At 38.2% G+C, this 12469-nt stretch overlaps 1 protein-coding gene across 1 annotated transcript in view; it reads left to right on the forward strand.

Annotated features, from left to right (window-relative positions):
* The window catches only part of LOC116997703 (mucin-5AC-like), a 44760-nt gene that overhangs the window by 13336 nt on the left and 18955 nt on the right, over window positions 1-12469 (forward strand). The window contains exons 9-23 of the mRNA XM_033062781.1: window positions 881-1006; window positions 1482-1599; window positions 2444-2582; window positions 3635-3745; window positions 4922-4991; window positions 5410-5547; window positions 5632-5796; window positions 6308-6402; window positions 7174-7300; window positions 8045-8300; window positions 9819-9871; window positions 10242-10342; window positions 11149-11300; window positions 11739-11877; window positions 11965-12078. Of these exons, the coding sequence (XP_032918672.1) occupies window positions 881-1006; window positions 1482-1599; window positions 2444-2582; window positions 3635-3745; window positions 4922-4991; window positions 5410-5547; window positions 5632-5796; window positions 6308-6402; window positions 7174-7300; window positions 8045-8300; window positions 9819-9871; window positions 10242-10342; window positions 11149-11300; window positions 11739-11877; window positions 11965-12078 (1904 nt within the window). The remainder of the gene's footprint in view (window positions 1-880; window positions 1007-1481; window positions 1600-2443; window positions 2583-3634; window positions 3746-4921; window positions 4992-5409; window positions 5548-5631; window positions 5797-6307; window positions 6403-7173; window positions 7301-8044; window positions 8301-9818; window positions 9872-10241; window positions 10343-11148; window positions 11301-11738; window positions 11878-11964; window positions 12079-12469) is intronic.

The raw sequence follows: 12469 nt of genomic DNA on the forward strand, positions 1-12469 counted from the left end.
TACTTCATGCTCAGTAACTAACAGACAGCAAGCTCTCAAACAATGCTGAGGATGCAGGAGGAGTTACAGGGTGTTCAAGACTGAATTCTTTAGAAAATTCTGACGTATAAGTTCCAACATGAAGACTTCAGCAAAAGAGCTAAGGATTTTAAGGCAAACTGAATTAAACACTACCATATTCTAATGAGAGTCAAAGTGCAATTTAATGAACTGGTACATTGAAGGAAGCAAATAAAGCAGAAACAAGAAGGAAGAATAAGGCATTCTTACTTACTTATTTGTATTCCTTTTCCTCATGGTGACTATTGCATTTGTTGTTCTCAATTAACTGATTGGATCTTCACAGGTGTATGGCTGCCTAATCACCTATTTATCTCCTTTTGCTTGATAGTAATGAGTTTGTATTGATTTAAACATCTATTTGACTATGGTGGGTAGCTGTTTATACCGTCATCAGCTTTTTCTCCAGAACAAAAGCCCATGAGGTGATATTTGTCTTTCTGATGAGATCTCAAAATGCAAATATACTAAAGCTTTAGGAATTTAAGTCCTACATTTCACTAGAAGTACAGGTGTTCATAGGGAAGGGAGCCTTCAGCAGAAACAGCCCTTGCTGGCTTTCTGAGGTCATTGCCTTCCTGTCCCCAGAAATTCAGTCGTTGAGCCAGTTCAGCACCAGAGTCATGGAATGCACATCTGAGCTGTAGAGTAGGGATCTAGGTGGTTAAATTTGCAAATTCTAAGAGATAGTGGTCAGTCTGCAGTTTGGTGTGGTTTTTTTTAATATCTAGCTGAAAAACTTAAATGGTTATAAATATTTACATGTATAGTGAACTAGAAGTACTTCTGACTGATAAAAACCTCTTCCTTTAAATTTCAGCCAAGACGTGTCCTTACAACATGCAGTACCAGGAGTGCAACTCCCCCTGTGCTGATACTTGCACGAATCCTGAACGATCTCGGTTTTGTGAAGAACACTGTATTGATGGCTGCTTCTGCCCCCCAGGCAAGTTCTTAAGTACTCATATCTCTGAGCTAAAGAACAAAAGCTTACCTGTAGGATGCGGGTAGGTTCCATGGGATTTAAGCCTCACATAGTTGTATTTTTCACAGCTGCAAATGACAAACATTTGTCATGTGCCTGCTGAGCACATGAGCCTGTCTGAATTAGCTGCTAATACATGTGCAACATTCAGAAAGAAAGAAAAAAGAATAGCAAACAGATCAAGACCAATCTTGCAACCAGCCACCTGTGCTACAAATGCCTCTTTCAGAGCAGGTGGAATTTAAGAATACAAAGCTTGAATCCTTCACTCAGCAAACTGACATAGCCCTGCTGATCTCATCATTAGTGTGTCCACTCACAACTGCAGGTCTCTTGCTAAGAAAATATTTAAGATTTGTAACAAATTAAATGGTGTATAGGAAATGCCTCTTTAATTGATCAAGGTTTTGTCTTTTTTTTTTTTTTTTTAATCTAGGGACTGTATTTGATGACATCAACAATTCTGGCTGCATTCCTCAGCAGGAGTGCTCTTGTATTTACAATGGCAAAACCTATGCTACAGGAACTTCTTTTTCAGAGCCATGCCAGACCTGGTAACCTTTGTTGCTTTTCTAGCTCACTATTTCCTCTCACATATTTAATGGGTTTAATGGTTTATTGCATGCAATTGCATCGTTGGTAATTGATTGTGTATTTAACTGACCATTACATTTCCAAAGCAACCCTAAAGAACATTATTTGTTTTATTTAGCAACAGCTGTAACTAGCTTTACACTCTATCTCATGGTGATCAAAGCAAGGATTTACAACGTTTAGATTTCTCACCAGTCAATTAAAATTCTTCCTTCTTGTTTATTCTGTTCAAACATTTGGAATTGCCTAAGGGGAATGAAATTGCAGCCATTAATGTATTTGCAAATGTTTATTTTCTGTGGAGAAAACAAGGGATGACACAATACAAGCTCGATTTCACAATTAATCCTTTACCTGTGCTCTACCACATGAGCTTTGAAAACAGACACAGTCTGCATCAGGAGCAGATGTGGAGTTACCTTTCCTTATTAATTAGTTTATGATACATTTGTATTACAAAAAAAAAAAGAAAAATAAAAAAACCACCACAAAACCCCAAAAACAAACCCAGAAGATATATTAACTTGTCATTGTGCTTCTTTATGTTATCTGAAGAAATCCAATTATTTATCTGAAATCTGTTTTGGAGAGTTCACCTGTCCAAAGAAAGAAAACAATGAGATAAGCAATGTGTTAATGGTTATCAGAGTAATTGATTTTAATATGTTGCATCACAAGTTCACTGTGTTTTGGAAACTCTTAAACCTGTGTATCAAACCACAGCTTGAAGGGAGAAGCGACAGCACTGCATGTCCTCTTGTGCTGGACCCCTGCTATTGATTTCACCTAACTTTATTCTTCCAGTACCTGTAATGGAGGTCAGTGGAGCTGCCAAGACAAGTCATGCCCAGGAACTTGCTCTGTAGTGGGAGGTTCCCACATTTCCACATATGATAAGAAGAACTATGATCACCACGGAGACTGCACTTACGTCCTGTCTAAGGTGGGACTCAGGGGATACTTCTAGGTCATAAAGCCTTATAGATTTATAGAAAGAAAACATGATCTCCATCAACACTTCTGAAACTTAGCTCAGACATTAAATTCCCTGCCACTTAGCCACATGTTTGTGACACTGCCATTTCAGTGACAGCCATCAGTTAATTATTGGGATGTCATGCAACTATGTATGGTGCTCACTGGAAAATTTCCAGTTCTGTGAGAGAGTAATTGAAGAGCACTGTCTTTTTTTAAGAATTTGCATAGTGTGCAACCTTCAGTACAACTAATCCAGATTTCCTACTGGGTTGCATAATTTTTGCCATGTTACTCTATTACATGGTATTTGGCCAAATGGTACAACTCTAAATATTACAGTAACTGTTCTCAAAAAAAAAAAAAATTATGAAACAAACTTTTTTTTTCATTTCTGTGGAGCTTAAATACAGAAAAACACTTCAAGTTAATTGACACATTTCACTTAGCTTTTAAATATTTTTAAGCATTTAAAAATAACTCAAAATAAATAGAACACTTGGAAATTAATTATAATTAAAATATTTAATTACATACATGTGTAAGTGAAATGTCTTGACCTTTTAGGGGCTTTTTCTGTTTGTTTTTTGCTTTCCTTTTTCCCCATCTGCACAATTCAGTAAAAGGAAATAAAATGTTGTATGTTACTATTCACTTGAAACATATTTAATCTGAATTTTTTGTCTAGCATTGATATCAGCTACAGAAAGATGACAGTTACAGTAGAACTGAATCAAATGTTAGAATTTGTCATGAATAAAACCACCAAATAGGAATATGGAACTCCATCTTGCTATCCATATGGATATAATCAATAAAATCCAGATTCTACATTTTTTGTTCCTAATAATTTAAATAGGGCAAAACTGAGTGTTCAGCCAAAGAAGCTGTAGAATTTACTAGAGTCTGTATCTTCTCCAGAAAAAGAAATACTTTTTCAGAATTGAGAGAAAATTGCACAGGGAAAACTTCTGTAATTAGTTTTCTGTGAAATAACTTGACTTTTTTTTTTTTTTCCAGGACTGTAAAGGTGACAAATTTACCATCCTGGCAGAACTACGCAAGTGTGGCCTGACTGACACTGAGACCTGCTTAAAGTCCGTGACCCTCAACATGAACAAAGGACAAACTGTAAGAATGCAAAATAAACATGATAAAAATAAGGGGAAGAAAATAGGGCTTAATCAATCAGGGAGCTGCATTTCTTTGTCAGGTTTTCAGCATATGTGATGAGTAGATATTTTTAATCAAGTGAAATAAAGTGGATTTTTTTAATGAAGATCAGATCAGCCATAAATTTGGCTTTGTGGAATTTCATTAAGAAACACATTGTACTCACAAAGCAGAAAAAAACTATTTTCTCTGCCAATTAGATGAGGAAAAACCATGAGCTTCAAGGTTAGTAATTATGATTACAATAGTTAGGGATGTAATTAATCACTAAGATGTGTTCAAAGAAAACAAGATGATATAATCCTCTAATAAGCTGAGAAAGTCCCTTTAAAAAGAATTCTTTTCTGGCAGGGAAAATTAGTAAAGTGTACAAAGTAGAAATAAGGGGGAGGTGAAATCACAAGGATCTACCCTTTTAATTGAATATTGATTTAATTACTATCACTGGAGTCCTCCTCATTATTACTCTTTGGGCTGTAGTTATTTTTCATACATGATTGGCAGCCCAGAAGGCCAGCCTTGCCTACATCCAAGGCAGTGTGGCCAGCAGAGCAAGGGAAGGGATTCTTCCCCTCTACTCTGCTCTGGGAAAACCCCCCTGGAGTGCTGCATCCAGCTCTGGGATCCCCTGGATAAGAAGAACATGGACCTGTGGGGACAGGTCCAGAGGAGAACACTGGAGCACCTCTCCTATCAGGAAACACTGAGAGAGTTGAGGTTGTTCAGCCTGGAGAAGGGAAAGCTCTGGAGAGACTTCAGAGAAGCCTTGCCTTCCCTAAAACGCGCCTACAATAAAGCTGAAGAATCACATATTACTAGGACACAAATTCATATGACAAGGGGGAATGGCTTCAAACTGAAAGAGGGAAGGTTTCGATTAGATATTATAGGGAAGAAACTCTTTACTGTGAGGGTGATGAGGCACTGAAACAGGTTGCCCAGAGAAGTTGTGGATGTCCCATCCCTGGAAGTGTTCAAGGTCAGGCTGGACGGGGCCCTAAGCAACCTGGTCTATAGTGAAAGATGTCCCTGTCCACGGCAGAGGGGTTGGAACTGTATGACCCTTAAAAATCCCTCCCAACCCAAACCATTCTATGATTCACAGAGCTGCCTTTTATTCCTCTCCCTTATCAGATCATCGAGGTCAAACCTGATGGTGGTGTGTTTGTGAACTCGATCTACACCCAGCTGCCCATGTCAGCAGGTAGGTTTTTCTCTAATTGTGAATGACACGAGTGCTTTTGAAGTAAAGTGGGATGTTTGGTGTCATAGAGAAACGCAGGACAAGCATAGGCAAGGGTTCAAACAGCAGCAAACAGAATTTACAGTCTCCTGATTTGATTACTCTCAGATTTACTTCCTTCTCATTGCACAAAAGTGAAGGCAGAAGACATCTCTCTACCTCTTTCACCTCTTTTTTTGTTACTACCCCTGTGCTCACACTTGCTCAGAAAGAAATTTTATTCCTGTTCTCAGTTTCAATAACTAAGGATTCCATGTGGTATCTCTGACCTCCAGATATTTTTCACTTCTGAATTTGCAAAAAACACAATAGAAATTCACAAAGAACAGTACTGTTTTCAGCATTTTCAGAAAGTGACCACTTTGTTTCTCATATGTAGCTAATGTCACCATGTTCAGACCTTCCTCATTCTTCATGATCATGGACACAAGCTTTGGCGTCCAGGTTGAAATGCAGTTCACACCCATGATGCAAGTGTTTGTGCGTCTGGACGCTTCTTTCAAAAACCAGACTTGTGGTGAGTGAATGAACTGTAAGGACACCTTGATCAATGTCTTTTTTGTAGTCAGAGCGGTGTAAACTTTTCACTGCTTTTCAACAGGTCTCTGTGGAAACTTCAATAACATCCAAACTGATGACTTCAAGGTCATCAGTGGAATAATTGAAGGAACAGCATCAGCCTTTGCTAATACATGGAAAACTCAGGCTTCATGTCCTAATATCCAGCAGAGTTTTGAGAATCCTTGTGCACTCAGCATCGATAATGGTGAGTGCTTCTTAGAATTTCTTCTGGGTTTTTTTTGTTTCTTTTTGCTCATCTCTAAGGAAAACACATCTGATGGAAAGCAAAGATTAAAAAATAAAGACTTACATATTTGGTAAAAACAAATATGAAACAGAATCAGAAACAAATATTCAAAATGAAAGCACTGAAGATAAGTAACAATGCAAAAAAAGAGTGACAGAGACAAAAGCAAAGCAGACTGGAAGGTCACTGAAAACAGAGTCGATGTCCAAACTGACAACTTGTTGTCAGAGAAGTGGATTACAGGAACATCTTTGGAATCCTTTAATTCATCCCCTTCAGCAAGTCCTCTTCTTTGGTTTTAGGAACATTGACTCACAAGCTGAGTGAAAAGAAACCAAAAAAAAAATAGCAGGAGAAGAAGATATTTAATGGAGTGTCAGAACTGTCTGCATAGGTCAGGGCAGCATGGGTTTGTGACTAATGAACTATGAAGAATAATGAGCATTTTTATTGTTTCTTCTTTTCACAGAAAAATATGCTCAGCATTGGTGTGGACTCCTCACTAACAGCACAGGACCTTTTGCTGCTTGTCACTATGCAATCAATCCGGCTGTTTACCACACGGTACTTTGTCAGACTGCTTTTCCCTTTGGAAACAATAGAAATAGGAGCTGTTCCAGACATGTCTTATGCAATGTCTGTATCCCCATTGATGTACTGCAGTACTTCCTTCTTTCAACATGTGTTTCTCTTTGTATTGTAACATTACTTTATTTCGATTGTCGTTCTTGGCTTCAAGATCCTGACTTGTTTGCCGATGAAAAGGCAGCTATTTACTCCCGGATGGTTTTACACATAAGGTAGATAGTGTATTTTAAGGCCTGTCAAATGCTTGTTTGAATATCAGTCACTTGTCACCTTATCAGCCTGGCATCTCATTAATCACCACTTGGAACAGAAAGCCCATTACCTTATTATCACCGCCCTGCTATCAACGTGTTGCAAATCACTCTTCTCACTAGGAGTCAGTCAGATATGGACCCTGGTGAAATGATGTGTCTGATGCACATTGTGAAGACAGCTTTGGATGCTATTGCGCAGCATATCCACTAATAAGGTTCAGAGGACCAAGGAGCTGCAAAATGCATAACAGACTTTAAGACCACTATTTCCTAATTATAACTGCAGTAATTGACAAAATATTCATTACCTGTATTTTCCCCTGCCAGGAACCTTAGACAAAGACCAGAAAGTTATAAACAGTGTTACTGTTGTCTGTGAGTGAGCATATGTGAAGGAGGATTAAGGAATAAGACTGGAAAGATTATGTTCACTGTTTTCTTAAGACTTACAATATTACCAGTGCTGAGACCTTATTTTTCTCTCCATTCTTAGAACTGCATGTTTGACACATGTAACTGTGAAAACAGTGAGGACTGTCTGTGTGCTGCCCTGTCTGCCTATGTGAGAGCTTGTGCTGCAAAAGGAATCCAGCTGCAGGGATGGAGGGCTGATGTCTGCTGTAAGTACTCTCCACTATCCCATTTCCTAAGAACACACATCAATAAAAATTGCTCATCAGAGATTATTTTCTACTCGTTTCTAGACAAATCAGTAAGTTATGAGGAAGGGATTTTGTTAAGTGCACTCTTGCAAGTAATTCTCTGCTGTCCCCTTAGAATCAATCCATTGCTAGCAAGAGTGAATTTGAATAGAAGGAAGATGTGGCTTGATTAGGAAAGGGACTGTTGTTAGGAAAGTGCCTCCACCTGTTTCTGTGCATCTTAGAGTTTCAGTACAGCTTTACAAGTATCACAAGTTATTGCAGAGATAATGTGTCGTATTAGAATAACAATACTAGTAATACCAACCAAAACACTTGCAAATTAAATGTCTTTGAAGCTGCACGCTGGGTTCTGTTCACCCAATACATGTTTTCAGCATACCAGACACACAGGGAGATGTCTCATTCCTCAAAAAGTTTAGACAACTTGGCAATGAATGGCAGCACGAAATGGAGATTTCCTTCTGAAATTCCATTTGAACAAATATTTTCTTCTTTGCATGCATCATTTACTCCACATGTACAGTAGCTTTTCAGATCAAACTCTGAAATTACTCACAAATACATTTACATGAAAGATGCAACATAGGCAGAAGTGTACAGTATTGTTTCCATCTTATTTCTACTGCCTATGATTTTTCTTTTTTCACATGAGAATTTACCATCTGGAATTAACAATCTATTTTGTTTTCCTCTCTCAAGCAAAATATACCACCTCATGTCCCAAATCCCTGAGCTACAGCTATACCATCTCTTCTTGTCAACCCACCTGCCGCTCTCTGAGTGAGCCTGATGTCACGTGCAACATCAAGTTTGTCCCAGTTGATGGCTGTACCTGCATAAATGGAACCTACGTGGATGACAGTGGCAAATGTGTGCCTGCTAATGAATGCCCCTGCTACTACAGAGGATCTCCTTTACCATTTGGAGAAGCAATCCATGAAAATGGGCGTGTATGGTAGGTGAATCTTTTTTAAAACATTCAAACAACGTGTATTTTCTCATTAAAGTCCGGTATGTGTAACATGGTTTCACCCTGAATTTCAAAAGAATGTGTCCTCTCTTCAATTTCTTCAATTTTAGGTTAACTTTATTTTCAACTTTCACAAATGGTACATCTTCCCCTGAGCTGCAGGATGGGGACAGAGAGCAGAATGAAGCCACTGCAATGAAAAGTGATGACCTGTTACACCATTTAAATACACACAATTCTATGGGGCCAGATGGGGTCCACCCAGGGGCACTGAGGGATCTGGTGGAAGTGTTCACAGAAGCACTTTCAATCATTTGTCAGCAGTCTGGTTAACCATGGAGGTCCCAGTTGACTGGAGATGCCCATCTACATGGGCAAAAGAAGGATCTAGGGAACTACAGGCCTATCAGCCTGACCATGGTGCCAGGGAAGGACATGGAGCAGAATGTCTTGAGTGTGATCACAGAATACACAACAGGGCAAACATGGGCTCAGGCCCAGCCAGAATGGGTTTGGGAAAGACAGCTGCTGCTTGACCAACCTGATGTCCTTCTATGACAAGGTGACCTGCTTAGTGGATGAGGGAAAGGCTGTGGATGAAGTCTGCTTGGACTTCTGTAAAGCCTTTGACATTAACGAAGTGATTGTCCCCCTGTACTTGGTCCTGGTGAGGCTGCACCTTGAATCCTGTGTTCAGTTTTGAGCCTCTCACTACAAGAAAGGCGTTTTGGTGTATGTTCAGAGAAGTGTAGCAGAGCTGGTCTGGAGCACAGGTATTTTGAGGAGCAGCTGAGGGAGCTGAAGTTGTTTAACCTGGAGAAAAGGAGGCTCAGCCAAGACACACTCTCTAAAACTGCCTAAAAGGAGGTTGTGGTGAGGTGTGGGTCAGCTTCTTCTCCCGAGTACCAAGTGATAGGATGGGTCAAGTTGCACCAGGGGATGTTTTGATTGGATGTTCAGAAAAATTTCTGTACTGAAATGATTGTCACACACTGGAACATGTTGCCCAGGGAAGTGGTTGAGTCACTATCCTGCAAGTATTTAAAAAACATGTAGATGTGGCACTTAGGAACATGGTTTAGTGGTGGAATGGGCAGTGCTGGGTTAATGGTGGGGCTCGAGGGTCTTTTCCAACCTAAAGCTTTCTATGATTCTGTAATATTTCTAGATTGATAGAGCAATTGTACTTCAGTGCATTTTTTATTTAATGCTATGATCTTTCAAGTATAAAATTACAACAACACCAGCGAGATCTCATGAGAATGTAACTAACAAGCAGTGACATATATGCATTGCAACCTATGAATTTTCTGATAAGCAACAATGGCCATCATATGAAAGCAGCACGCATAATGGTATTGAGAGAAATTATTTCCTGAGACTGCACAGCAGGTTTTTGGAATTCCTTTGAAAAGTCTGAAACTTGGCAAGGGATAAGTAGCTCTCAATCTCAATATTTGGTTTGAGAGGAGATAAAAAAATAGATTCTTTTTCTGTCCACAGCACTTGTGTCCAGGGAAGACTGAATTGCATCGGAGCACCAAATCCAACTCCAGGTAAAAATAATCTTCCGCTTATTTTTTTCTCTTTATCGGGTCTTGCATAGAATAACTCACAGAACTGATTCCTCTTAATGGATTTTTAATAGAAGCATTTCTCACTTAGCCATAGTGCTACAGTTATCATAAAAGGCAAGAATGGACTAGTTTAATCATAAAACCTCTTTTTACATAAAGAAATTTTTTTCTGAGATATTTTGTGGGGGATTTTTTTGGGAATCCAGTGCTCTGAAGTGAATCTAATCAGCACATTGAATAGCAAAACAATCTCTACTAACAGAAATAGGGAATTTCTAAAGAACTTACAGATAGTTTAAATGGCTACAGCTGTGGAATAAGCCCTGTACCACTTCTTTCCTTCCTCTAGTCTGTGAATCTCCCATGGTCTACTTTGATTGTAAAAACAACACAGCAGGAACAACTGGAGCAGAATGTCAGAAAAGCTGCCAGACTCTGGATATGCAGTGTGTAAGTATGTCATGGCCCAATGAAATGGTGCTTCCAGGTTTTGTCTGTGCTCTTCCTGCTAAAGTAATTATCTATCAGATCTACTCCAAATCTACAACACAGATACATTATTCTTGTAGCAAAAGCCCTAAAATGGTGCTATGAAGCATTAACAATAGAACCCTTGGATCAAAATATAATAAATAATGTCCAAATTAATTCTTAAGATTAGTGTCTACCTTTCTTCAGCTACTGCAGGTAAAAGTAACTAGTAGTGAAAAATCCAGGGCTCTACCACTTATTTGCCTTCTGTAGGAAAGACTAAGAATTGCTTAGGAGAAATGATTCTTTCTCATACCATGTTTCAGTTATAAACTTCTTGCACATCTAATTATGTTACTCCACTTAAGTTCTTGGTAGCGACATGCCATTTCATGGGTAAGTACCATATGAGAGAAATAGATTTCAATATAACTTAGTCAAATTGAAAAAAAAACATTACTTGTCTTTCTTTTAAAAGTCCATTCAATCACAAATCACCCACTACAAAGTGCAAGATCCAATGTGTTTTAAATTTCATAGGTTCCAGCAGAACAATCAGGATTGGTATACATATAACATTTTTCTTTAACAGATTTATATTCTATTAAATCCCTGGCTAATAGCTTCTTTTTTGTTTCATTATCTTTTAATTACTTCATTGTTCTCTCCTATTTAAGCTGGGCAGCAATAAGACCATATGAGGAACCTTCTATGAGAATTTAATTTTCCTTTTTCTGATGTGATAATTTCACTCTAAAATTATGTTTTTTTCTTATGCTTTCCAGTATAGCTCACAATGTACATCTGGCTGTGTGTGCCCAGATGGGCTTGTGTTAGATGGGAATGGTGGTTGTATCCCTGAAGAGAAATGTCCATGTATTCACAATGAAGCCATGTATCAGCCTGGGGAAAAGATCAACTTTGACTGTAACACCTGGTAAGCATATCTGCAGAAGGAGCATTCCTGGTTCCATCATTTGCCTTTCTAAAGACTTTATATAGTACAAGAGCAAGGAAAGATTTGGTTTGCAAATTTAACTCCATGAGTTGATGGAATTTAGATCTTTTAGTTTTGGATTACAGTATGTGAGGTTTCCTTCTGATATCTGTCACATGACCAAAGCACAGAATGGGAGGAAACCTTTAGGAATTCTGGGTTCATAAAGTACCTTGTTTTGCAGTTTAGGTATTCAGATAGCAGAATGGAACTTTTCTTTAATTATTAACATGAAAAATGTAAAAGAATATTTTATTTCCAGAATCAATATAGCATTTAGCAGGGACAGGTTGCCAAACAAAAACTGATTGATCAGATACATCTACACAAAAGAGTGAGTTGTTTTATTATTAAAATATTTCATTATTTTTTTTCTAGTGTATGCAAGAATAGGAAGTGGGAATGTACCAAAAATCAATGTCTGGGCACTTGTGCTGTTTATGGAGATGGTCATTACAACACCTTTGATGACAAAAGGTTCAGCTTCAATGGAAACTGTGAATACACACTAGTCCAGGTACTGATAGTTAGCAGTTGCAAATGAGAGGTAATCTTCATCATATCTGTAAAAATAACATATTTTTAAATGTTATTCTCTACCCAGGACCACTGTGGGAAAAGTGGCACAGTCAATGGCACCTTCAGGGTTGTCACTGAAAATATTCCCTGTGGCAACACTGGGACAACTTGCTCAAAATCTATCAAAGTTTTCTTAGAGGTAAGAAGGTTTTGCATATAGACCAGTTTTGTTTCGTACCTGCTAAGGCTTAGGAGAAGCCTAGATTTCTATTACTTCAAAGAATTTGGAAAATATTTTAAAAAGCAATTCAACTATTAAATTAGGTTTACATCAGATTCAAGTGAAATATTTGGTAGACTTTCCTACCTTTCTATGTTTTCCACTACCCATACTATCTTACATCATCTTCAGGAAAAGTAAAGGTCTAAAGGCAGAAATTTAGCCTATTGTGTCAGAAGATTCTTTTATTGTATGCAATGTAGCTCCTCCATGACAGTCAAAAGACACTTTTTTGACCTACGCCATTTTAAATGTTACCACATTTCCAGGAACCTGAGATTTGAACTATATTACTTTGATTTAATGCATT

This window comes from Catharus ustulatus, chromosome 6, assembly GCF_009819885.2.
Source record: "Catharus ustulatus isolate bCatUst1 chromosome 6, bCatUst1.pri.v2, whole genome shotgun sequence".
Lineage (NCBI taxonomy): Eukaryota > Metazoa > Chordata > Aves > Passeriformes > Turdidae > Catharus > Catharus ustulatus.